The sequence below is a fragment of the Oculina patagonica genome, chromosome 6, assembly GCF_052425735.1.
Source record: "Oculina patagonica isolate OP01 chromosome 6, crgOcupat, whole genome shotgun sequence".
NCBI lineage: Eukaryota > Metazoa > Cnidaria > Anthozoa > Scleractinia > Oculinidae > Oculina > Oculina patagonica.
In genome coordinates, this window is record NC_135763.1 from 20,621,865 (window position 1) to 20,649,674 (window position 27,810).

The following is a 27,810-nucleotide window of genomic DNA, read 5'->3' on the forward strand; positions in this document are numbered from 1 at the left end:
ACGCACACAGGGTCATTTCTAAAATAAGACTTCTTCGTTTCTTGAGACCAGGAATTTAGTGGTGGTGGTGATTTATTAAAGGTCATTCGAGGTGATTGAGTAAACTGGGTCAATCAAAAATGCAGTTTAGGGGGTATTAAAGTTCCGCTTTTATCATGGCACAATATAGTTAACTACCATGTTTTCTGCTGAGAGTAGCAACTTTCGTTTCATACAATTAATACAAGTTTTAAAATTTAGCTACTGTACGTTATAGTCAACAATAAGATAACGTACTAACAAAACGCAAAGCGTAAATCTGACCAATCTTTATAACAACACCTGGTGTCTATCGTCAGACAGTTCTGTGCATGAGACTCACTAGAGATTGAAGGGTTCCGCTACTAAAAACTCTCCAGCGTGACCTATTTATCGCTCACTTGTATGCGTTTTCACACAACAAACAAACAGGAAAAATTTTCATAAAATTAATTATACTTCAATACAGAGATTTAACAACATGAAGGCTAAGATTAGTGGTCGTCATTTTATTTATTGCCTGACTACAGCTCTTCGAATACAAACGCACGGGCTTAGCGATCACGTAACGCCCGTATTGACGTCACCACAACCTACCCATGGTTGGGTGGACTGTTACTATTTACATGTATTTCTGTGTATTCTGACTTCTAACACGTTTACGTCATGGTGAACTGATATTGTTCGTGGTCATCTATAACCGGTACAGATCACAGTCACTGTCAGAATATCTTACTCATCTTGAGACAACGGTACGTGGTTTAATAAGAAAGTCTGGTTGAGGTATAAATTCACACTATTCTTGAAATATCGTCGATTCAATTAATCTGACTGGCACGCTGTGTTCTAAACCAAGGTGAGGAGATGTAATGATAAGAGTTATAATTTCCATGCACTCCGCATTGAAAATACGCCAAGACCTTGGGCTTAGTAGATTTGCTAACCGTTCCTCTGGAACTTTCTGTTCTCAAGAATGTAAAGTGTTTGTATTCGTCCGAAAAAGATTATATAGAAAATATACGTAAGACATTTTCGGAATGAGGTCGTTGCGTGACAACTATTATTACGACAAAAGTGCATTTTGATGAGTATATTGTTAAAACTTTGCTTTGTTTTGCATATTTATAAAATGCAATACATTTTCTTAGTTTTTCTACAAATATTGTCACCTCTGAACACAAACGTGGTATTTTATATTTGTAGATTATTGTTAACGTGTACGGCTTACTTCTAAAAGTTTGTTGTAAAATACTAAGAAGAAATTAAGGACATGTGTCGTAACAATAATCTAACCGCGCTATTTTTCCACGATTGACTCGCCTCACCGCCAAAACTTTCAAATTGACGTATTTACATATATACGTTTAATTTTGATTACCGATTTTGTCCAACGTTCCAAGTCTAAGACAACTTGTATTTAAGTGGGAAATGGCACGTTTTCGTCAATTACTGCAGATAAATCTCTTTTAAGGCCGTGAAAGGAGTTTAATAAATAATGCTTGATTATAAAGTACCAGTTAACGAAAGATTGTGTTTCTGTTATAAAAAAACCTTACGAAAAACACAGAATCGAATAGAAATTTAATTGACAGAGTCCGTGCATTGAATCACTTTTTGGTTGAGATTAAAATTATTTGCAATTTAGATAACTCACAACAACACTCCATGCAATATGGATGTTTTATAATAATCCATAATTCGATCCATAAAACTAAAACAGAGAGCCGGGCAAAACAACCATACAGAGCATATAGGTTGGTAAAAAAAATCAACCAAAGCTGAAACCCGGCGATATAATGGTATTTATCAATAATTTTGTATGGATCGATATTTAATCACGTTGCGTTATTGTAAATAGTGTACATGTAAATAGTCAAATGAATCACCTGAATAATGGTCATTAAAATTATGTTGCCAGAGTGATATGTTCGCTTGAAAAGAACATATCTTTCGCCGCTTTCATCTCAACAAACTCAATTCCTATCAGGTTTTTTCACCTAGAACTATTGATCTGAGGACCTTGCTTCCTGCACTTCAGTAAACACGACTTCCAAGGTTAGTTCATTATCGTGCTATGATGAAAAGTTTTAAAATCAAGGGACTGGATTGAATAATTTGATCTTCAACTAACACCTTTCAGTTGATGAACAGTTGTGACAAATGTTGGAAAAATACTCAATTCACTAAGTCTTTCTCGAAATAGCCTTGGTTTTTTATATATTTCTAATCCGGGTTCAAAATTGCTGATGTTTTCAACTGGCTAAAAATAATAATGACAAGATTGCAAAATGAACAGCGAGAAAAGCCCCTGGTAATATATGTACATTTTAAATCAATTTAGTTTGTCTTGTTTTTATTCCTTTTTTATTTTAATTCTGTTTCTTTTCTGTATTCTCTTTTATAACGGAAAAGCTGTCATGATAATCTTTTTAACTTGTGCGAGATTTCTTTTCCGTAAATTTATCAATGCTGGCCGTTTCCCGCTCATCCTCGATATAAACCTGCGAAACTCACAGGTAACGTAGAACAATGAACGACCAAGACAACAAAGGATCTCTAAACAATATAGAGCAGGAAAAAATAGCTCCAAAACAAAGAAAGGTTTCGCTGAGATGTTTTTTGGCATTTCAGCCAGTTTTCTCACCTGATGTTTCACGTCATTGAGAATGTTTTGGCGGCGTGGAATAACAAGCAAAAAATTTGTCACGGTTGAAATTTAACAAACAAAAATGGGAAATCATTTCAGAATCATTGGAGTTATTTTTAATTAGTAAAATTCGCAAGCCTAACTTTGGCCAGACTGGTCATTGTTATCACTGTTTGTTGTTTTGATGTCCGGCAAACTTTAAAGGAGCAATCAAAATGCAAATAGCTATTGTGTTATGTGCACGGTCAAGACCAAAACATGCGAACTAAACAATGAACTTTGTCAAGCTATTCACTACGCCCTTAGCAACCATTTGATGGCTACTGCGCAGTCTCGGTTGCCCGGCACCGCTATGACCACTTTTTGAGTCGTGTAACAAAGGAAGTTTCTTCCCCCCCCCCCTCCTTTGAGCCAAGGAAAAAAAATCAGTTCCTCAAGATCGATTTATTGACACAGCTGCCTCTTTTGATCCCGTTATCTTTACCATGTCACAGCCTCGCCTTTGCCTGATCAGCCTAAGTATTGGAGACACTGAGAGAACGCATTCGCATGCAGAAAAATCAATTTGTTTTATTTATTATCCATCTTCACAGTTTATTTTTAAAACCTTTTTCCTGAAAATCAGCCCTTGTTATTAAAAGCAAAAAGTAACTTTAAAAAAGCAGATATATACTGCGGAATGTTTACAATTATTGTTGGGGTTTAGGGGTCTGAAAGCTCTCTCTGCCGCATTAGTGGTTTTTTTCAATTAAGACATATATTTTTCATGACGATTTTCATTTGACATGACATGGGTAGATTTTCATCAAATGACTAGCGAGTACTCGTATCATGTTCTAAGAAGTCAAATAAAGGAAATATGGGCGTCATCAAAGTCATCCATCATCATAACTCATCATAAGAAGTGTACTAGATAATCCTGAAAGATTGTCAAGGCATTTTCTTAATAAGATTACAGTAGTTTGCCTATACGGCTACTTCCACTGACCTGTTTAATTCACTTACTGATTTGGTTAATGCCGTTTGGGTATGAAGTGTAAAGGAACACAACACAAGATGGCGGATGTACAGAACACGTTTTATTACTATGAGCATGCGCCCAATGTAGACCGCTGACCTAAGCTTACAACAAATGCTACATCCCCCTTCTTTTACGAACGTTACAAAGGAATAACAAAAACAAAACGAGACTTAATGACTGAACTGTGACTAAGCAAAATGGTCCTTAACTTGTAAACTCAACAAACAAAGTTAATATAAGTATACTAAGAGTTCACACTGTCTCTAGTACTTAACATAGTCTTAAAATCTCTCAGGCTCACTGATTGTCCTACCAGATCGAGTGGTAGTAGTCGTTGGCGTTACAACCGGTTACGTTTCAGGATGCTCAGGGGTAGCTGCAACAGAAGTTGACTCTGATCCTGTTTCGGTTAGGTCATCATCAGTTGTGACATCTTGTGTTTGTGACTCTCCAGTCTTTAACAGATGCCGACGATTTCTTCGGTACTCTCCATTCTCTGTTTCCACATTATAGGATCTAGGTGAAGGAAGAACTTGTGTGACTCTGGCCGGGTTCCACTTTCTGCCTTCCTTTACTCTCACAACCTCACCTTCCTTCAGAGGTGGCAATTCCTTAGCTGTCTTGTCATGGTGCATTTTCTGCTTTCTTTGCCTTTCCTTAAGTTTTGGGAGCACTTCTTCAGGGTCATACAGTTAGGGTTTCAACATATCCTCAGTTACAGGGATGGGGGTTCTCAGACGTCTACCCATAAGCATCTGAGCTGGCGACAAATTTACACCTTCCAAAGGCGTATTTCTGTATGAAAGAAGGGCTTTGTATGGGTCATCAGCCTTCTCCAGCATAGCTTTGAGGGTTTGGACCGTTTTCTCTGACTGACCATTAGACTGTGGGTAGCCAGGACTAGATGTGACATGCTGAAAACACCAATCTTGTGAAAACTGCTTAAACTCCTCAGAACTGTAACATGGACCGTTGTCAGACATGACGACTGATGGGACACCATACCTTGCAAATTGAGACTTTAAGGCTGTAATGACTGAAGTGCTGGTCATAGAGTTAAGCAAGGTCAGTTCTGGCCACTTGGAGTAATAATCAATGGTTACAAGGTAGTTCCTACCGTTTTTGTACAGAAGGTCTGTGCCAGCCTTAGCCCAAGGCAGTGGCGGAATCTCGTGTGACTTTAGCGGTTCAGACTGCTGACTTGGCCGATTCTCTAGACACACTGGACACTTCTTGATTTTCTCAGTTATTTCTGCAGCCATGCCTGGCCAGAACAAGACATCACGTGCTTTCATTGGTGTTTTGTTAATACCCAAGTGTCCATCGTGTAATTTCTCTAGCATCTCTCCCCTTAGACGTTTGGGTGTGAAGATCTTCTGGCCCTTCAATACCAACCCATGGTATACAGTGAGCTCATCCCTGTAATTCCAGAACTCCTGCAGCTTTGCTGGCACCTGACCTCTCGACTCTGGCCAACCGGACAAAATTACTTCTTGCAGCTCAGGAAGGATTTCATCTTTTTTAGTTTCTTCAACGAACCTGACCAACTGTGGGTCTGAGATCATGTGTTCCACTAAGTTTACATCTAACTGTTCAGCATTCGTCAGCTGTTCCTCCAGATGAGCTCTGGACAGGGCATCTGCTAAATGTAGACTTACACCACGCTTGTAGACCAGGTTAATTTCTGGGTAGCGTTGGAGTTGAACGAGCATCCTTTGCAGGCGCAATGGTGATGCATGTAAGGGCTTTTTGATGATTGACTCTAAAGGCTTGTGATCCGTTTCAATGGTGACCGTACGACCCACGATATACTCTTGGAATTTCGCACACCCGAATACCACAGCCAAGAGTTCTTTTTCAATTTGGGCGTACTTCTGTTGGGTGGGCGTGAGTGCCTTTGAAGCGTACGCTATGGGTTGCCCTTCTTGAATCAGTGCTGCACCCAGACCTGTTGAGCTGGCATCCACTTGGAGGGTTAACTCTTTCTTAGCATCGTAGTACCCCAACACAGGCGAGAGAGCAAGAGCTTCCTTGACTTTCTTGAAACTGGCCTCGTGCTGCTCTTCCCAGTGCCACTCTACATCCTGATGTAACAGCTGTCTTAGGGGTGCAGTAAGGTCTGACATGTTTGGAATAAACTTGCTGACATAGTTAACCATGCCCAACAGTCTCTGAACACCAGCCTTGTCAGCTGGCCTTGGCATCTCGACCACTGCTCTTACTTTCTCTGGATCAGTCTTCAACCCATCCTTTGTGAAAACGTGCCCGTGAAACTTCACCTCTTCCTGCTCGATATGACACTTGGACTTCTTTAATCGCAGATTGTTGTCTCGGGCACGCTGCAAAACAGCCCTCAGATGGGTATCATGTTCTTCCTTGCTGCTTCCATGCGAAATTATGTCATCCATGATAACTTTGACTCCTGTGAGCCCTTCGAACACTTGCTCCATTCTGCATTGGTACACTTCTGGGGCAGACTTGATACCCATTGGCATCCTCAGGTAACGATACCTCCGAAAGGTGTATTAAATGTCAAAAGTTTGCTACTCTCCTCATCCAACTGAATTTGGTAGAAAGCCTTTTCAGCATCCAAGGTTGAAAACAATGTAGCTCCTGCGCAACTGGCTGTGATATCTTCCACTAAAGGAAGTGGGTAATGTTCCCTCTTAGTGGCTTTGTTAAGATCCCTTGGATCAAGGCACACCCGAATGGACCCATCTGGTTTATCAACACACACAAGACTGCTAACCCAATCTGCTGGTTCATTTAAGGGCACTTTCTCAATTATGCCAACACTTTCCATGCGGTCTAGCTCTTTTTGCAACGGGTCCCGTTTTGAGTGAGGAACTCTTCTGGGTGGGTGGATGACAGGTGGGACAGAGGGGTCAATGCTGATGTGATATTTCCCGGGTAGGCATCCCAGCCCTTGGAATACGTCTGGAAATTCATCCAGGATACTTCTGCTATTGATAGTGTTTATGCGTTGTATTAGACCCATCTGTTCACAGGAAGCCCGACCTAGGAGGGGAGTATAACTGCCATCTACTACTTGAAATAAGACTTGATGTTTCTGCCCCCGCACACAACATGTCAACTCACATTTTCCAACTGGTTTTATAGAGGTCTTCAAATAACTTTCTAGTCTTGCAGAGGATGGTAGCAAAGGCATAGTCAAAATCATAAACTGTGTTTACCTGCTGTTTTTGTCGTCCTGGGCTTTGGCACATCCTTGCAAAATGATTCATCTTCTAACACTTGTGGCATTGTTTACCAGCTGCAGGGCATAAACCTCTCCCAAGCCCATGCAAAATACCACAGTTCCTGCACGCCATACCACTGTTATTACCACCTTGATGCTTACGACCTGAACCGTCTACTGAATCCACTTTCTCGACTTTGCTGCTCTCGTCCTTTAAAGTCTTCATGTGTTGTTTACTTGTTTCGGAGATACGGGCGACTTGTAATGTTCTTTCGAGATTCTAATCTCTTTCCATAAGTCTCTCCTTTGCACTCGGGTCCTTGAGGCCCAGAACTAACATAGACGTTACCCAGGATTCTTCTTTGTCGCCGAGATCACAATTCTTGGCAAGTGTTTTCAAAGCGCTGCAAAATTCGTCGACTGTCTCGTTGCGTTCGACAAACAAATGGCGATTAAAGTGCCTTGATGTCAATGGCGCACAATAAGCCTTGAATTTCTCCTCCACTACCGCTATTTTGTTAAGATCACCATCGTCTTCTCAAACGAAATTTGAATAGACCTCCACACATTCCTTTCCAAGCACATGGAGCAACGTGGCGACTTGAATTTTTTCATCCTTCTTATTGAGACCACTTGCCACTTTGTACAACTCCCAGGACATCTTCCAACGCCGCCATGCCTCGGCTTTATTCGTCGCCGCACTCAGTATGAGAGCTTCAGGCGGTTTTAGGTGCTCCATCCCGCTTCTGACACCATGAAGTGTAAAGGAACACAACACAAGATGGCGGATGTACAGAACACGTTTTATTACTATGAGCATGCGCCCAATGTAGACCGCTGACCTAAGCTTACAACAAATGCTACAGGGTACACAATGGAGGGTCAAATGTGCTCAAAGTAAGAGAAGGGGTTGGAGCGAATTAAATATCGTCCTTTTCTTTCTTAAAATGTTGGGAGTAGACTAAAGGTTGTTTTTTTGTTGTTGTTTAGTTAGATCCACCACTGGAACATGTATTCTAACATTTGAATTTGTCTCTTAACAGAAAAACCCACAATAATCACAAGGAGAAATCAATGTGATATTGGCTTCCATGGCACAGAAGACGAATGACTTTCCAATGACGAAATTAGAACAAGCACAGAAACCAACTCAAGTACATGATGATAGCAAGACATCACCAGTTACGTGGCAAGAGTTTGTGGATAACACAACACTGCATGGCATTCGTTATGTCTTCATGAAGCGCCACATCCTCATTCGCTTACTCTGGCTCGTGTTACTGCTGACCTCAGGTGGATATTATATATTTACAGTTTACAGAGCTTTTAACAAATACTACAGCCGTCCAATCAACACTGTGTTAAGCAGAAAAAATCTCAAAGAGATGGACTTTCCAGCTGTTACCATTTGTTCCCTCAACTTATTTGCTAAAAGCAAAATACTCATGACAGATGACAACCCATGGTTTGCATCCAGCGGCCTAAACATCAGCTCATGCGCTGTGACTTTAGGGGTTCGAGGAAATCGGCCTTGTGGGCTGTCACTGCTCTGTTGCTGTTTGCCCATTCCTGTAGACGCGGCCCTTGCTTTGCCGAACTGTACTCAACAGTATCGACAGGACCTTTTGGCTGTAATGCGGAAATCGGGTCATCGTCCCAACATTGAAGAATTTCATCAGAACTTCAGCCAAGATATAACTGCTCTTGCTGGACCCACGTGCACCTTTGGCTGGAATGAGACGAAATGTTCAGCAAAAGACTTCGTTCCTATGGTAACGCCATGGGGAATATGTTATACCTTTAACTCAGGAACTGATGGTAAAGTAAAAGCAGTGGACACCGCTGGGGTTTCATCTGGATTTTCAGTTATTCTTGATGCGCAGACATATGAGTATACTCAAGGAAAGTTCTCGGAAGGATTCAAGGTGATAATTCATGGACAAGGCGAATATGTCGATGAATGGGAAGGAATCAATGTGGGACCAGGACAGCACGCTGTTGTTGCTCTTTCGCAGAAAAGGGTAATTTTATTATTATTATTATTATTATTATTATTATTATTATTATTATTATTATTATTATTATTATTATCATGACCTTCATCAGCATCATTATGGTCATTATCATTATTATTGTTGTTGTTGTTGTTGCTGTTGTTGTCCAACACTTGTTGACCAATCAGGTCAAGATTAAAGAACAAAAGATTTGAGTTATAAAAGTCGCTCTCGTGCAGTTATTAAAGTTTAAAGCTGTTTCGTCCCACGCTTTGTCGTTGAGTTCGAGATTATATTTGTCAACTAGTTAAAAATTGTTTTTGCCGCTTGTTTGAAATTATTTTACTCATTGAACTGGTTTTAGTTATTTTAGATTCAAAATTATTTGTGTGCCAAGGGTTCAAAATTGTTTTATTTTTATCGCCCGGACGAGAGGTTTTGTTGCTAAAACTGACTGCGTAGCTTGATGTAAAATTATTTTTGTGACTGTGCAGAGGTGTTTTTTGCACGCTGAGAAATTCTTTAAAAATTGTCCTACTGTGTTTGTTTTTTTTTTTTTTTTTCATTTTTTGTTTTCTAAAGTTTCCACTTGTCGTTTTCAGTTGTAACTAACATTGGCCGTTTTTATACTAGAAACGTGTTACCCGTCTGGACGAGCTTCGGCAATCATTTTGTTGCTCGTCTGGTTATGCCTCTCCAGTATAAAGACGGGCACAAGACGAGTTACCCGTCTAGACGAGCTACTTTTCGAAATGCGTCTTGAAAGACGGATAACGAAAGGAGGCTCTTCTAGAAGCGTGACGCGTCTTGTGCCCGTCTTTATACTTGAGACGCATAACCAGACGAGCGACGAATTTTTTGCCGAAGCTTGTCCAGATGGGTTACACACTTCTAGTATAAAAACGGCCATTATCTCATATGGATTCAGTTGGCACAAGTATTGGTCATTCCGGGAATAATTAAGTCGAGACAATAAGTTGTCGATTTTAAAAATATCTGGTTTGTAGCCAGGCATGCTAAGATTAAAAATTATTTGATAAAAGTTGACACTGGCTTAAAATATGTACAGGACGTTTCGGCTACTGCTGTAGCCTTCTTCAGCAAAATGTAAATTTAAAACGGCGTCCCTGGTGTTATAGGAATAAAAACTAAAAATTGCAGAAAAAGGTGACAAGGAATGTACTGAATAAAATTGGGGGTGGAATTCTAAAATGCGACTAAAAAGGATAGAATAGGGGGTGGTATGCAATTAAAAATTGTTAAGTTTCTTATAAATGTTTGGGAATGCTACGTGTTCATTTATAGCGTTTCCATCTCGGACTGAGTGCCACGCTTCGAGGAAAAGTCTTTGTCTCCAAACTGAAGACCGGTCGATAATGTCAACATTTTCCAGATCAATTTCATGATCGTTGAGCAAATGGTGTTCGGCCAATAGGGAATTTCTGTCCATTTTTGTTATCGCTTTAGCATGTTCTTTGATGCGTGTTTTGAGTGCGCGCGAGGTCTGGCCAATGTAAACACACGCACAGTCTTTGCATTTGATTTTATATACAACACCTTTCGACGACTCTTCGCTGATTTTATCTTTGGGTTTTTTCAAAATATTGGCGATGGAACGGAGGGGCTTGTGAGCCACTTTGACGTTAAAACCTTTGAGAACTGTTGAGATTCTTTCAGAAAAACCCTTGGCGTACGGTAGAACAACCAAACCTCGCTGTTCAACAACGTTGGCACCACTTTTTTGTTCGGCATTGGATTGACGACCATTACGAATAAAATTGATAGGATAATTATTCGCTGCCAGCGCTTTCAATACACGATTAGATTCAGATGACACTTCCTCCTCAGTGGATGGGATGTTCTTAGCCCGATCCATAAGAGTGCGTACAACAGAGTGTTTATGTTGCGTATGGTGGTATGAATTGAAGTCTAGATAGCGGTCGGTATGAGTGGCTTTTCTGTAAACAGAAACGGCTATCGAACCATCCACTTGCCTCGTTGTCTTAGTGTCCAAGAAAGCGATTGAACCTTCTGTTTCCACTTCGATGGTGAATTTGATGTGCTGGTTAATCGAGTTTAGGTGCGAATGAAATTCATCTACAAATTCTTTTTTTAGACACACATGACTGTCGTCGACATATCTAAACCACCATTTAGGTGGGTGTGGAGCCGAGGAGAGGGCCTTTTCTTCAACGTATTCCATGACCAGATTGGCTAAAATGGCGCTGACTGGTGAACCCATAGGACAGCCAAAAATCTGTTTGTAGTTTGTTCCTTGAAAAACGAAGTTACTGTCAAGAACGAATTCTAAGAGTTTGATAATGTTCTCTACGGATAAATTTGTTCTTTCAGATGACGAAGAGTCAGAATAGAGTCTCTCTTTGACGACTTCCACGGCTAGATTGGACGGGATACAGGTAAACAGAGATACAACGTCGAAAGATACAAAGATCTCGTCAGGATTGACTGTCAAGGTGCGAATCTTCTCCACAAAAGACACACTGTTCTTAACTGTGTATTTGTTGTTCTGAAGAGGTGACAAGATGTTGGCGAGGTGTTTGGATAATTGGTAGGTGGGGGACCCAATGGCGCTTGTGATAGGTCTGAGAGGGACGTCTGCCTTGTGGATTTTAGGAAGCCCGTAAAACGAGGCTGGAATGGCATCGGTACTGTGGAGTTTGTAGTAAAGTTTGGGGTCCAGCTGTTTCTTGCTGCTGTCATGTGGAGCTGGCTGATCCTTGATCTGCAGTAGGAGTTTGTTTAGGGATTTCTCAGTGCTCGATGTAGGGTTTCTTCTTTTGTCTGTTATTTTCTGATAGGTGTTTTCATCATTTAGAAGGCTTTTTATTTTATCCGAGTAATCGCTTGTGTTCATAACGACTACGGCTCGGCCCTTGTCAGCTGGTAAAATTGTGACAGAGGTGTCATTGGCGAGGTTGTTAAGCGCTTTTTCCTCTTTGTTGGTAATGTTGCTTTGTTGAGGTGGACACCAACTGTTGATGGCGGAGGTAACCGATGCTCGTATCAAGTCTTTGTCGGCAGGCGGAAGGTGGTCTATGCCGGACTCAACTGAAGATACGATAGAAGACACAGGCAAACTCTTCGGAGTTATAGCGAAGTTGAAATTGAGGCTTAGCGCTGACCGCTCGGTTGTAGTGAGAGGTCTGTCGGAGATGTTCACGACCCATTTGTCCTTAAAATGTGTTGTATCGGCTACGTGCGGACGCGGCAGGATGTTATCAAGTTTCTTTCTGTGGTTTTTTCTTCTTTGCTCCGCTTCCCACTTTGCTCTTTGCTTGATGGTTTGGCGAAGAGTGTCAAATGATTCTTGATCGATGAGCTCTCGAAGTTTGTTTGTGGTAACAGACAAACACTGAGAATATTTCTTAATTTGTTCGTGGCAGTTCGAGATGCGTAACCGCAAATAGGCTTGGCCGGCCCTTCTAGCAATTTTCCAGCCTTCTCTGCTCTTGACTGGTGGGTTAAACTGGAGACTGCGAGGCAAGGCGTTGTTTTCCTTCAGCCGATGGTTGAAATGAAGGTGATCTTCAAATCTTGTTACACTAAGCGTTTCCCGTTCGAGGGAAAAAACTCCTACTGCAGATCAAGGATCAGCCAGCTCCACATGACAGCAGCAAGAAACAGCTGGACCCCAAACTTTACTACAAACTCCACAGTACCGATGCCATTCCAGCCTCGTTTTACGGGCTTCCTAAAATCCACAAGGCAGACGTCCCTCTCAGACCTATCACAAGCGCCATTGGGTCCCCCACCTACCAATTATCCAAACACCTCGCCAACATCTTGTCACCTCTTCAGAACAACAAATACACAGTTAAGAACAGTGTGTCTTTTGTGGAGAAGATTCGCACCTTGACAGTCAATCCTGACGAGATCTTTGTATCTTTCGACGTTGTATCTCTGTTTACCTGTATCCCGTCCAATCTAGCCGTGGAAGTCGTCAAAGAGAGACTCTATTCTGACTCTTCGTCATCTGAAAGAACAAATTTATCCGTAGAGAACATTATCAAACTCTTAGAATTCGTTCTTGACAGTAACTTCTTCGTTTTTCAAGGAACAAACTACAAACAGATTTTAGGCTGTCCTATGGGTTCACCAGTCAGCGCCATTTTAGCCAATCTGGTCATGGAATACGTTGAAGAAAAGGCCCTCTCCTCGGCTCCACACCCACCTAAATGGTGGTTTAGATATGTCGACGACAGTCATGTGTGTCTGAAAAAAGAATTTGTAGATGAATTTCATTCGCACCTAAACTCGATTAACCAGCACATCAAATTCACCATCGAAGTGGAAACAGAAGGTTCAATCGCTTTCTTGGACACTAAGACAACGAGGCAAGTGGATGGTTCGATAGCCGTTTCTGTTTACAGAAAAGCCACTCATACCGACCGCTATCTAGACTTCAATTCATACCACCATACGCAACATAAACACTCTGTTGTACGCACTCTTATGGATCGGGCTAAGAACATCCCATCCACTGAGGAGGAAGTGTCATCTGAATCTAATCGTGTATTGAAAGCGCTGGCAGCGAATAATTATCCTATCAATTTTATTCGTAATGGTCGTCAATCCAATGCCGAACAAAAAAGTGGTGCCAACGTTGTTGAACAGCGAGGTTTGGTTGTTCTACCGTACGCCAAGGGTTTTTCTGAAAGAATCTCAACAGTTCTCAAAGGTTTTAACGTCAAAGTGGCTCACAAGCCCCTCCGTTCCATCGCCAATATTTTGAAAAAACCCAAAGATAAAATCAGCGAAGAGTCGTCGAAAGGTGTTGTATATAAAATCAAATGCAAAGACTGTGCGTGTGTTTACATTGGCCAGACCTCGCGCGCACTCAAAACACGCATCAAAGAACATGCTAAAGCGATAACAAAAATGGACAGAAATTCCCTATTGGCCGAACACCATTTGCTCAACGATCATGAAATTGATCTGGAAAATGTTGACATTATCGACCGGTCTTCAGTTTGGAGACAAAGACTTTTCCTCGAAGCGTGGCACTCAGTCCGAGATGGAAACGCTATAAATGAACACGTAGCATTCCCAAACATTTATAAGAAACTTAACAATTTTTAATTGCATACCACCCCCTATTCTATCCTTTTTAGTCGCATTTTAGAATTCCACCCCCAATTTTATTCAGTACATTCCTTGTCACCTTTTTCTGCATTTTTTAGTTTTTATTCCTATAACACCAGGGACGCCGTTTTAAATTTACATATTGCTGAAGAAGGCTACAGCAGTAGCCGAAACGTCCTGTACATATTTTAAGCCAGTGTCAACTTTTATCAAATAATTTTTAATAAGTTGTCGTTTGCTCGCCATCTTTTAGCTATTTCGATTCCGTGTGAATGACTACTGTTAATTGGTTTATTTGGCTATTTATAGCTCAGTTAAAGCTTCTGTTTATTTTAGTTTGAGAACTTGGAAAAGCCATACGCGACCAACTGCACCAAAAAAAAGTTGAAAACATTTTCGACTTATACATCAGAGGGATGCCTTTATGAGTGCGAGGCTGAAAATGTTGTCAAGACGTGTAAATGTCGAATCCCCGGCTACAAAGGTAAGATATGTGTGAGATTTGTGCTGTTGCTATTAAAATGAGATATTAAAAGTTGGGCTTATATATATATTTAAAACAAACTACCGTACAACCTGCTTCCACCGTTGAGTCTACTCCACTGAAAATTCTAACCACGATATCGTATGTCCTGGAAAACATCACATAGCAGAGACCGTAAAAATAACCTGTCACTTTAATAACTTTTGACAACCAATAGCGCTTTACAAGATATTTATAATTAAAAATTACATATCTATATTAAAAAAGTTACAATTTGTATATAATAAAAAATAAAAGATCAAAAAAAATAATGGTTAATAAAAAGACTAACTAATTCACCTAAGTTAATTGTAAAACTACACCAAATTATAAAAATATTTAACTAAAATCGGGGTCAACGACCTTTACTGCAAGCGAAGTTACCACAACGGCTACCAGCCCTATGTGTGTTTAGAAAGCTTCCTCAGGGCGCGCGCACGATGCATGAACGTGGCTTGACGTTGCGACATGAATTACGTGCGCAGTAAGGATGCGCATGAACAATAAGCGCGAAAGCGCGAACGTCCTTAATTTAGCATGATAATTATGAAAGTTTGCTTATTTGAGATTTAGAGCGAAATATGTTGGTAACACGTTGTTATATTAGGTGACTGTTCTGAAGTATAATCAATATTTTACATCACGTGGTTGGGTAGTTTTTCTCGTCGTCAGAGTAACTTTTTCAAGAAACCATGATCATCAAGGATATCAAATCAGGTGTGGTCGCTAGAGACCTTTTTTGATTAAACTTTTCGGCTGAACTTTAATCAGTTTTATCTTACAAATATGTTACATGTACTAACGTTCGCGGTTAGCAGGCATGCCTTTCGCGTCTACTGGGAAGAGTAGCCTTTTTTGTACGACAACATCCACGCTTAACTAGATGAACCAATAAGTGCTGTACTTTTTTTCATAACTTGTCTCTGTTTAAGAATATCCCAAGCTTCCCGCGTGTTCATCACATGAAGAAGAAGAATGTATTGGCCAGATACAAGGTGATAAACCTGACTGAATTATTACTTTATATAGGTACCTGTACTGCATTGGACGAATCTACTGTTAGGCAGCCTCTTATTTCATACCCCTGGCCTTGTTCGAAAACCATCGCGATACTTCATGTTACCAGTGTTAATTATAACCTGACCGAGATATTCATTCCAGCCTGCACATGAAGACTCCCAACGAAAGGAATGAAATTAGACGTTTTCAACTTTTTCTCAAGCCCGAGGTGAAACAACATTTTGTCACCCCAACACATGTTCGACACACAGTCAAAATATTCGAGGAAAATTTGACAGTCAGCTGTACCCTTAAATAAAGAATTCACTTTGCGAATGCAGATGAAATGTGTGTCATTTACAAGGGGCCTAAAGGGGTAAAATGGCAACTGGGATTTGCCAATTTTTTACACTGGGGAAATGGGATGCGTATAATTTGGGCTGGGAAATGGGATTTATATCCCCCCCCCCCCCATCACCTCCTTCTGGACCCTCATTTACAGCTGGATTTATGAGAAAGAATGTCTTTTTGTGTAGCATCTTTAGACGAGGAGATCTGCGACTGTCAAGTTCCGTGTGATCAGACTAGATACAATACTGAAGTATCTTACTCAAAGTTCCCGGATACTGGTACCGCTACTTCACTGATATCGAGTGGTTACTATCCAAATGTACAGTACCAAAGGTAGTGCAATGTGTTCTTAATGCATGTCAATCTTGTTTTTGTGAAGTATTAAGAGTTACGACATAGCCCTATGGAGCAGTAGATTGTAATCTTGTTCTTGTGTTCCTCTCATTTTATTCTTACGGCCATTTTGAACATATATATGGATGGATTGACGGCATCCTTGTGGTATGATGGACAAGACAGCAACAAATGACGTTCATTGCTATTAGCTAATTGAGAATGCGCAATATTAATAGATGTATGAAATAACATGTAGCAATACTTCAGCCAGGCTTGTAGTATCCACTGTCTACACCCACAGACGTCCACTGAAATAAAAAAACATGTAGGGAAGTGAATCGGTTCGCGGATTGACGGATATGGTTGTGAATTTTTGCGATAATATTGAGCAGATTCGCAGATTTCGAAAATACAGCGGATCGTGGATTATATTAGCTGAGAATTTTGGCGCGGATTCCGGCCCTTTATGTCAGGAGATTCGGATCGTGGATACTAAACGAAGTTCCGGTATCAGTTTGGTAGGTCTTTGTTGATACGTTGACGGAATTGTCGCAAAAACACGCAATGAAACGAAGCTTCTTAAAACGTTAGAATAAAAACAAACAATATCTCCGTCCGTTATAGTGAAACTACACCACACATTTTTTTAAATGACTGCGGATTCGGATTTGAACGAAAATAGTGACGGATTAACTGATTTGGCAAAAAATTAACACGGATCGGCGGATTTGCGTACTCCTATTCACCCCACTTAAAGTCCCTGACTGTAGAACGTTGTGGCTGTTATATACAATGTATAGGCCTATACCAATCAAAGGTAGCAGTATATAGATGTTTGCTGAAATGAATCAAATGCCTTAAATTACCTTTTCCAAAATAAGGAAAATAACGCATTATTGATAAATCTTGTTATCTTCTTAAATCAGAGATAATCTCGTGCTGTTACAAGTGGGATTCAAGTCACTGAGTTATGAGATGCAAGAGCAGCAACCAGCTTATGACAGCAACTCTTTGTTTGGTAAGAAACGTAATTTTGTCGATTAGGAATAGCATAACACTATTTTGTGGTAATAACGTGTTGTAAACATTTGTTTTTCTGCACATTTTACACGTCAATTCGTCTTCCCCTGTTAGGAATAACTGACCAGCGCCAAACGACTATTCTGCTTCAAAAAATATATATTAGAATATAGCCGCTGTATACGCGCGATGGAATTCTCGCGGGCATTATTTTTTATAGAACATAGCTGAAAACTATAGAAGCCCGGTATCCCGGATGTGCGAATTGTTTGTCGAATTTCGCTGAACGACTTCGTCTCTATTCTCTTGTTTTGTTGTTTAAATGATGCTTTAAGGCAGCAAGTTTTTATCAGAAACGTTTTACTTGCTTAAGTGGAAGTAAGACAGTGCCAAAGGAAGCGACAGATGAAGAAAGAATCGTTGAAATTTGTTGTTTTTCTTTGGAGTTGTGTACGCCACTATTTTGCCGTGAACTGCCCGAAATTGATTGAAAACTATTTAGCAAAAAAGCCGGACTCTAGAAACGCTTTGAGGTAAGAAACCGTTTTTAGCCACAATCTGAAGACAAAACACTCCACTTTTGTTCTTTTTAAATCGAAATTAGAGGCGAATTTGAAAAATTTGAATGACTGAATTAAAGTAGGCTTAACCAAACTTGAATGCGTAAATATTTCAACTAGATTGGTCGGCTTTGTGAGAATCTTTTGGTAGTCGGAGAAAGGACTATAAATAGGAAATATGAATAAAATGGTATCTTGGTTTATTTATAAAGAAGCCGCCAAAGAAAAGAATAAACTAAACTTTCACTTTACCAATGTTGCGTACGTTTGTAAATGCCGTACTGAAGAGGCCTTGAGTCTTGTAAGTTCTTTGCCCTTTTTAATGCTATATTCTAAACCAACTAGAAGATGGTTTTCCTATATGTCCTATAAGAAAATAATGCACTTTTGAGGTCTAGAAAAGCAGCTGAATGCCCTCGCCTAACGGCTCGGGCATCCACTAGCAGCTTTTCCAGACCTCAAGCGTGCATTATTTTCTTATAGAACATGGAAAACCATCTAGTAGTTAAATATATAACGGTCGTGTTTTTCTCAAGAAAAACTTATCACAAACAAGATAGAAGCCCTTAAAAAGCTTTGGTTTTATCACATGCAGAACACGCGATAAAGTGTGCTTATCTTTGTGCTGATCAATTTTTCAAAGCTGATGTTTTCTTCCATTCTCTAGGTGAGATCGGAGGTAACATGGGACTGTTCCTTGGATGTAGCCTGTTGACCATCTGCGAGTTTTTCGATTTTGTCATCAGCTTCCTGGCAGCACGAAATCGACAAACTACTCACCCAGCATGACATTATACATCAAAGAAATCAGCAAAGACGCTTTGTTTATAACAGTCTGGACCTGGGTTTTCAAAGGGTGAACAACGCTAACCACATCTATAAATTACCAACCAGTGGATAAGCGGTTGACAAAACATACTACGCTATAATAGTTTAATATAATTTTTGCCATATTACTTTATATAATGATTTTATGTTATCCATCCTTTGAACAACCGATGCCTGCTTCATAATGGCGAGTAAAGTATGAGCTGAGGCGTGTATACATAATCAAGATTTTGACATATTATTAGAGTAATCTCTCGATGAAATTGACGCGAATTCCAACATTTTGCGTTAATTTATGCCGTCATATTTCAGCTTCCGTAATACTAATTTTCACGATTTTGAGCCAAACTTCGTAATTCCGTCCTTGTGAATAAGTAAGCCAAACATTTAACTACGGTTTTCCCGCTTTGTGATAATTTGGTATTTATATCGATCTTTCACAAGATTTAACCTTCGTTGTCGTTGTTAGAGGTATCTTTGCACCTCGCACCGAGCAGACTGGTCAGTATTCGACTCACTATTTCTAAAATTTAGCTAAAGTATTTCTTGTAAAGTCCATTATGCATTACGTACATAATACTATAAGTCACAAATTTAGTTAACGGATCTGTACTGGATCCTACCGTTGAATTGGCCACCACCGCTTTTTACCCCTAAAACATTTAATACTAATACTCTCATTATCGAACATTAATAAAGGGAAGAATAATTCCAGTGCTTTAAATTTGAGAAGAATTGTTTGGGGGAACGTTTATTTTGATTGCGCGCTTTTATAACAGAATTTTGTCAGCAGTGTTGTTATATTCGAAAATATGTGTAAACGTTTGTCTTAGTTTTTTGTATAGTATATAGAACTATGCAGTTTTTTACTTTCATCCTGCATGCTTCGTTAGAAACCTCCGTTGTTTGTAATCCGAATACGTGTTCTCACGCATTCGAAACAAGAAGTTTTATAGCCTAATATAAGTAAGTTGGATATTCAAGCTAATGCTCACGTCTGTGTCTTTGTCAAGATAAGTAAAATGTATAAGTGTAATGCACAATGCACGCAGGATGAAAGTGACACAATAAACATGGTGTGTAGTTGTAGTATTTCTATAGGCCACAAAGACCAGCAACTCGAGCAACACAAAGTCGCACTTCAGCATACGCTCCAACCACACAAAAAAACACTTGCCTAGTAACATGACCACCAATAGACATATGACATAGTAAGACATAGTTTATTTCACAACGAGGAGCCGTAGCTCGTTAAAACGCTCTCGTGAAGTGAAAAGGTTTTAAAAGTACAAATAAAAAACGTTCCGCCGCTGCGATAGTCCCGGATGTCTATAGAACACTAGTCCCAAATGTCTAAATAACACTACATCTTCCTCTTCTCCGCTTCTAGACTGTTAACAAAAACCAATGTCACAAATGTCCCATGAGGCAAATAAGCAACTTTCGTCAGTAAAAGCAGCGTTATCAAAGTCACTGTCACTGCAAAATCACAACCACCGTTTGGTGGTGACATAGTCAATGAGTCTCTCGGGGGAACGGGTGGCTCTCCCCTCCTTGGTAATGGCCGTGGCTGGATTGGACCTCGATCCCTAACTGGACTCGCACTTGTTCCCATCTCGGGACTGGGTGTGAGCTCTTGCCCACACATTTGCACACACGGAACTACCACAGGATTTGCAAGGCTCGGCTCCTTTTGACTCTATACCTGGAGCAACGAATCGCTTGATATGCTGGTGTTTCGCTTGCAATCCACACATTGAGGCGACTTGGCCTGATCCCCATGACGTGCCCTCACCTGACGGGCTCTCTCGTAATAGAACGTGTGTGGCGACAATTCATTCTTCCGGCTTTCTCTTCTTCAGTAACACAAAGTCCCCCCTGTATGCGTTTTTAAGGCAAAGTCAACATTTCTTTCTCCAACAAGACTATTATTTTTCAGATGTGCGGGTATTCCCTTACCTTTACTGCATTTTGCTGGGAACAATTTTGCTCAGACTTAACGTCGTTAATAATCGGCCAATTAGCTTGTGTGTGAACCAAAATATGCCAGAGTGCAACTCGCCATCTATTCCCAGCAAACCGCGCTCAACCATTGTAGGCCCGCGGGAATTGAAATTTATTAAAAAGCTGAAACGTAGGAATAATGGGGTGGCAGGGGGCGGGAGTGGGGGGTTATGATTTGGTTGGCTGTCAATATTTTTAGGTTTTTTATAAGGAGGGAGCAAATATTTTATTCAGCCCAAGGATTTTTTTTATAAGAAGGACATTCTTGTCCCAGAGCCGCTTGTCCCTCCTTGCCGGCTGCGCCTGGGGCACGAGGAACAAGTGGCTCTGTGGACACATAATTTGATTGGCTAGAACTTTAACAAAGGAAATTTGAATTTGGCAAATAAAATCAACCGTTTTAAAATCACTTTGTTGTAAGGGATTTTACTACGGTTGATTTGATTGGCTAGATTTTAATTCTTTTGTTAAAGATCTAGCCAATCAAATCATGTGTCCCCAGAGCCACTTGTTCCAAATACCGCAATACAGCGAAAATTCTGAAGTACTGCAATGTCATGAAGCCTGCATACTGGCGGTTTCGTCGGGAGGGCAAAAAACGAGACACTGAGAAACCGGCAGCGGGACCTTGAAAATAGCGACACGACTTTAAAAAACCGTGAAATTGTAAATTACCTAGAACAACAGTGGAGCCCCGTTAATATGGACACGTTAAAACTAGGGAAACCTTACTTTCATTCACTTATACTCTCGGGCTAAAATTACAATTACTGTTCTTGAAACTTGAAAACGTGCACAGATAAACAGTGTCCAAAATATTTGTTTTTTCACGCGTCACGAATGATCCTAAAAATGTTTTCACGTTCACGCAAAAATCATGGCGATCCCTGTTTTGACTGTTACGCTCTGTCTATCTAGATCAAGCACGCGTCAACTGTTTAAAACCCAACCACAGAGCTAAAACAAAGACGAACATTTACTAGAACTACCTAAAAAATCAGAAATAAAGTCACGAAAAAAGAAGATGATTCACGATTTGAGTCTTATTCAACTCTTCGTTCACGGGCCACGTTTAAGCTAAAAATTACGTTCACGTCCACGTGAAAAGATCTAAAAATTGGGAATCACGTATCACGAAAAAATAAAAGCCCAAAACACGTTTCACGGCAAAAAATAGCCTCAATCACGCTTCACGTAAAAAGTATAGGGGACCCTGGTTACTGGTTTAACGATCTATAAGAGACGGTTTGTCACTCGGGACTCAGAAGAGTGTCCGTTTACCGTACTAGTGGTAACCACAGGTCAGAAAGTGCGGGCCTAGATGCACTTTAAAGAGCCTTGTGTTAAATATGTGGGCCGGAAAAAATTCCTTAACTTCCTGTTTGAACGACACATCTACATTGTGGGAGGTCTTGCAAAGGGAGGCATGCTCCCATCACTGCAAGACATGAGATAAAAATTAAGAAAGCAGGGGGGGGAAGACCTTAAAAATAGATAATAAAATATGTACATAATTTAAAGATAACTAAGAAAAGAACACTTAAAGAAAATTAAAATACCTAAACATTTTCGGAGCCTTTTGCATTGCAACCGTTTAACTCGTTCAGGGTGGAAGAACAAATAACTTAGTCACCTCAGTTTAACGGCAATTATTCCAACAGGTCGCGAAAATGTTTAATACAGTGTCGATATATAAATCGCTGGACAAAAGACAATTATTCCGAGTAACGCGTCACGCAAGGAATGCGTTTATCGTTTCTTTGGGCCGCGAACCAATTAAAGTGATTGAGCTGATGAAGGGATGTAATGAACACGCGGTAATTGAGATGTGGTTTCCTCGTCGATGAACTCGCTATTTTAGTGTTGAAGGAATCCGAGATTAACTGTTGTTAGAATCATTCTGTTGCCGAACCACGACAAAGCTGTCCTTTCATCGAAGAACAGACACCGCCACACGTTAGACCGCTCGATCGTCTGGTGAAAAAAGCACTCCGCTGAGCAGCCAAAACGGCGCGCCGGGCGCAACGGGCACTGTCAGGAAGGGGGGCCCCTGGCCCGCAAAACGGGTCGTAGATAACGGGTTATTTTAGAGAAAATATATTAGCTCTTCGTCGGGACAAAAGAAACTGTCCGGGAAATTAGGGTGTCCGTATTAAAGGGCTATCCGTAGAGCGGGATTTCACTGTATTAACAATCATTTACTATCACGTTTTGATATTCACTTGTGTGTCAGAATAAGGCTGTTTAAGCTTGTTTTCGAAACGACCACAAACCCTCGCTAACTTGAAGCTCGCGCTAACTCCAATCACAATCATACATTTACTGTATTTTTACCCTCGGTAACTAAAACCCTCGATAACTCAATTTTCCCGCTAACTCGAAGCAATTTCCGTTTTCCTTCAGGTCATTTTCTAAAATCTTACCCTCGGTTACTCGAAATATGTCTTTCAATGCGTGTCAAATCATGATCACAACAAACAGTGTACTGTAGTCCAAAGCATTGAATTTATTTTGAAGCAGTCGTGTAATCTTTGTCCTTTTTGCATTACATAAAACGTGTCAGTCCAGTTAAGTTTTTGCTAGTTTAGGGTATATTCAACTACAGCCACGGTTAACGGCCTTGCCAGTCACCGCCACAGTACAGTAGTTCTTTTTATCGACATCAGAAAAAATATAACATTGTCTGAACTAAACGACCTAAAGCTCCAGTAGCTTCGCTATCACGTTGCACACAAACCGCGTACCGTAAACAGGCGCAAATAAGCCGCACCCGCAGATAAGCCGCACCCTGAATTTAGCAACTCAAAGTTTAGAAAAAAAAGTTTTTTTAAAGTAAATCAAAAAAAAAAAAACAAAGTCGAGTCTTTAGGAGTCTTCTTGCTCGAACGTAAACTTGCCGATAGCATTGCCTAATACTGGAACAGCATTTAGCTCCTCAAGAAGCTCAGGGGTCCAACTTAGCTTCTTAGTTGGAATGATATCCTTTGAAAAAGGAATCCAGGTTGTAAAAGACAACTCGGCTTCTCTATACAGTCAATAAATTTGATTAAAATGCACACTTTATGAATAAAAAACAGTGAACACCGTTTTTTCCTTATTTCCGATCATTTGTTCTCAACTCCCGATAATTCGAACCTTTTTCAACTTCCCTTGAAGGTTCGCGTCATCGGGAGTCGAACGTATTAACTATAGACTTTGTCATCATATATAGCAATTGCCATGATTTCTGCATCGGTGAAAGCAACTGCATCTTGTATCGCTTCTGGTAACGGTTAACTGAGATTTGGCATCGACACCAATTATCCACCTCCCACCAACAAATACTGAAAAAGCACCAGTTGTAAATAAAGAAAAATACAACGTGGAAATTCTGGGAAAACGCCAGTAAGATGTTATGTCACCCATAATGCATTTAGAGTGGCTGTAAGACAAGGCATACGTCATCGCTTAACAACGGTAGTCTACAACTTGGTATCAGGAAGAGAAATCAGTGTTGTCAAATTGTTACAAGCTTATTTGGGTTATTTGAAACTGCAAGTAAAGACCTCGGTTTACTTTATATCTTTGGCATTTAATCAAGCCGGTGAAATGGAACTGAGATCCTTCCCTTTTTTTTCTCAAATGTTTAATTGTTTCATTTCCAAAAGTGGCCAATATCTGGATTTCCCTTTTAATAAAGAGATATAACATTCATGAACCGTAAACTCTCAATACATTGTCATAGTAATGAATTAATAAAATACTTCTGAATTACATTTAGAAAAGGTAACACTTTATATGAGGGTCTACTTTAATCTATTGGGGAATTAAAATTCCCAAATGTGTCAGGACTTCATTTCTTCTTGAAACACATAGAAAAAATTAACCCCTTGCCTACCAGAGCCAAACACACTCAGCAACCGGCGGCCATATTGAATTTTTAATGAGATTCTAAATTTGGCTAAGCAATGGCATCTTTTCAGATAAAATTGTAAAGTACAGGTAGATTAAGCATTTAAAATGAATTCCTCTCCCTTTTCCGCATTCTTTTACTGAACGGTTGAGTCGTGCAGATCCTTGGCGAACTCCTTGACCATGTGCATTTGGAGGTTCAATTTCTTCGATCGATCGAGACTTCTTCTTCGCCACCTTCTTATTCTTTTTGCTCAGACTCTTCAGAATCACTTGGCTTAATTTCACTGTGACTTAAATCGCTTACATCAGAGTCGCAATCGGCAAAAATTTCAGCAGTAGCTTCATCTGTGCCGATTCTGCCTTCATGCACACGAGCCGCCATTTTGTAAATTGTCTGAGCAAAAAGCAATTTTATTGGGTCAGTGGTGTTCCGAAAAGTAGTGCCAGACCTTTCTCAACAACCGGGGATGATTTATTCAAGGCGTCGCGAACAACCAGGCTTTCAGTGATGTCTTTTGGTTGAGGACGTATATATACGTCCTCGGTCGTTGCGTGACAACATAGAGGACGTATATATACGTCCTTGGTAGGCAAGGGGTTAATTGCTATACATGAACACATGGTGGAGCTATTTCTCTTATCTTTTTAAGACTAGTTTAAGGCGTCAGAAAAGTAAAGTTGGAAACCTAGGGTGCTTACCATTTAGTCAGAAAACCTAACTCTTTGACTGGAATGCAAATTGTAAGGTTAATTTTCCGCGATATCCGGTTGGTGGACAACCTTCAGCGGTGTCCTGCATTATTCCGGTTGAAACACACTGACTGGAATTTCCTTTACCCTTTGCATGGTTTCCCTGTTCCTGTGTTCCATCAATAAAAAGCAATAACAAGAAACTGAATTATAAATGACAAGCGCCCCATCTCTTGCGGTTGGTTTGCTGATTTTGGAAAACCCCTTACCATTATTCAATGGTCATCCCAACCGGTTCCTTCAATTCCGACAAATGGAAAGCACTCTAATCTTGTATGCTTTAGCTTTTCACTATAAACAAAACATATTACAAATATAAGAAGCGTTCTGCGCAGTTTATATCAAGTGACGTAATGTCATGCTGGGTGAGTAGGTGGACGATTTCGTGCTGCCAGGAAGCTGATGACAAAATCGAAAAACTCGCAGATGGTCAACAGGCTACATCCAAGGAACAGTCCCATGTTACCTCCGATCTCACCTAAAGAACGAAAGAAACAGCTTTTTAACAGATACAAGAACACAGGGGTTTACTTGTTATCATTGTAACAAGTGAACCCCTGTCTGCTGTATGGCTTACCAGCCAGTTACATTAACATGTTGCAACGGGTACAAAACGCTGCCGCAAGACTAATCTCGAATACCCCGCGTTTCGGTCACATTTCTCCGGTTATGAAAGACCTGCATTGGCTACCTGTTAAATACCGTATAATGTTTAAAATAGTTGTATTCACATTCAAGGCTATACATGGTAGTGCCCCCACATATATTAATCAGTTAATAAGACTCAAGCCAAAGTCAACTTATATGCTTCGTTCAAATACAAAGCACTTTCTGCTCGATCAGCCATGCCAAATGAAGAAGACAACAGGAGACAGGGCCTTCCTTGCCGCTGCACCAACTTTGTGGAACGCCCTCCCAGATGATCTGAGAGCTTTGGACAAGTTTTAAGTCACAGCTAAAAACTCATTTTTTTAAATTAGCATATAATTTGTGTTCGTAGTGTTTTTAACATAGATTTTATATAAGATAGACAGGGGCGAAATGTGTATTGGGGGCTTTAATCTTTTTATTTAAGTTTTAAGCGATTTCAATTACATCGGTTTTTTATAGGTATATATATATATATATATATGAAAAATTTTATAAGTACATTATTGTTGTAATACTATGATAACTTTTTATGTAAAGCGCATTAGATTTTTGCGGATTTTTGCGCTATAGAAATAATAAAGTTATTATTATTATTATTGTTATTATTATTATTATTATTGCACAATTATTGATCCCATTATATCTCATCAGTGTTCTTCCTCTGCTTGAAATGAGGAAAAAGCTAGACGGCGCAAGCTTAACACTGCAGCCAGCACACTGCAAAGAAAAAGTCAAAAGGTTTTCTAACCATTCTTTGGCAAAACGGCTTTCTTACCAAACAAAGAGGTGCTATCGTAAGCTGGTTTCTGTTCCTGCATCTCATAACTCAGTGACTTGAATCCCACTTGTAAAAACACGAGATTTTCCCTAAGAAATACATGTAATTCTATTTTATTCTAAGAAATATTCTATTCTATTCTGTAATGATCATTACGCATCAATGATAAATCATGCACTGTTTATCAACATGCAGTTCTCTTTGATTTTCAAAAAGGTAGTTTCTAGGTTTCAACAGGACGATCTTCGGTTGTTGGTGTTCTTTGATTTTTCGTCAGCATAAATTTATCAAAATAAAATTTATTTACTGTTGCAAATCTCTAAACATAAAGAAAATGATAGACATCAGTTAGTTAGTGGCAAATAACAGTAGCTCATATAAAGCAGGGTTGGAACACATATCCGTTAAAACTTGAATGCTAAGCAAATTTTGCACGTTCGTCAGTCTAAATGTAAAATGTTAATAATGACGTCAAAGAAGTCCGCCCAGTTGAAGCTGAAATATTTACTTTCCTGTCTTTAAAATAATAGGTAGCACAATGAAGAGTGTCACCTTTTCATTCCGTCTAACTCTTCTATCAATAGTCATCTAAAAATCGAAGGAGATCTAAAAATATAGTTTCAGAAACGCACAGTTGCTGGTTTTCACTGTCACGCCATCAACGCTTATGTCACGCGCTGCTTAAAAATAAATCCAAAACTATTGAGTCAAAAAAATCAAGAATATTATAGGTTGTAGAAAATTACTACATAGTCAACGTGTCCAATTCTCAGGTCTGTACGGTATTCCGTACTTGAGTTATCCGTTAAGATGCTTAACACAAATTTAGAGAGCTCAGTATGGAATCGCCATGCTGGAGTCCGTGTGAAGGGCTCAAAGATGGCCGCCGGAAATCAATGAAATCAACTGGCATCTACTTCTGCTATAAAAATCGTTCAGTTCACCTTCATGAACACATAAACATTATTTTACATAAACACTTCTCGTAAAACCTCAACTGTTTAGGTTATTTAAAATAACAGGATGAGGCATTTTCTTTGAACATACGTGACTGCCTTCAGGCGGCCATTTTGATGTCGTGTGGCGCGAAAATGTTAAAATGTCAAAATGTTATATCTTAAAGACGGCGGATGC

The 27,810-nt window shown here is 39.9% G+C and overlaps 2 protein-coding genes and 1 long non-coding RNA gene across 5 annotated transcripts in view; 1 reads left to right on the forward strand and 2 right to left on the reverse strand.

Moving 5' to 3' along the window:
* Positions 1 to 27,810, reverse strand: part of LOC144656004 (uncharacterized) — a 129,754-nt gene that overhangs the window by 6,982 nt on the left and 94,962 nt on the right. The gene's annotated exons all lie outside the window — the stretch shown is intronic.
* On the forward strand, positions 668 to 19,682 carry LOC144655993 (acid-sensing ion channel 2-like). Of its 3 annotated transcripts, none has more exons than XM_078516202.1 (8): positions 668 to 874; positions 2,006 to 2,073; positions 7,929 to 8,906; positions 14,319 to 14,466; positions 15,438 to 15,500; positions 16,041 to 16,188; positions 17,118 to 17,209; positions 18,439 to 19,682. In XM_078516202.1, exons 3-8 carry the CDS (start codon positions 7,977 to 7,979, stop codon positions 18,558 to 18,560), a joined length of 1,503 nt encoding a protein of 500 aa, XP_078372328.1. In that variant the 5' UTR covers positions 668 to 874; positions 2,006 to 2,073; positions 7,929 to 7,976; the 3' UTR covers positions 18,561 to 19,682. The 3 variants fall into 3 exon arrangements, with proteins under 3 accessions (XP_078372328.1, XP_078372329.1, XP_078372327.1); XM_078516203.1 differs by having other exon boundaries at positions 2,020 to 2,073; XM_078516201.1 differs by lacking the exon at positions 2,006 to 2,073.
* Positions 23,138 to 27,810, reverse strand: part of LOC144656353 (acid-sensing ion channel 2-like) — a 15,809-nt gene continuing 11,136 nt past the window's right edge. Inside the window, exons 6-7 of the mRNA XM_078516582.1 lie at positions 26,674 to 26,765; positions 23,138 to 25,725 (exon numbers count right to left, since the gene is read on the reverse strand). Coding sequence (XP_078372708.1) covers positions 25,604 to 25,725; positions 26,674 to 26,765 — 214 coding nt within the window. The 3' untranslated portion in view covers positions 23,138 to 25,603. The remainder of the gene's footprint in view (positions 25,726 to 26,673; positions 26,766 to 27,810) is intronic.

Excerpts from the sequence above, each read along its gene's own strand:
- LOC144655993 (XM_078516202.1), top strand. The coding sequence starts at position 7,977 with ATGGCACAGAAGACGAATGACTTTCCAATGACGAAATTAGAACAAGCA. Across the intron at positions 8,907-14,318 it reads TTGCTCTTTCGCAGAAAAGG|TTTGAGAACTTGGAAAAGCC; the intron begins GTAATTTTATTA and ends TGTTTATTTTAG. Across the intron at positions 16,189-17,117 it reads CCAAATGTACAGTACCAAAG|AGATAATCTCGTGCTGTTAC; the intron begins GTAGTGCAATGT and ends TTCTTAAATCAG.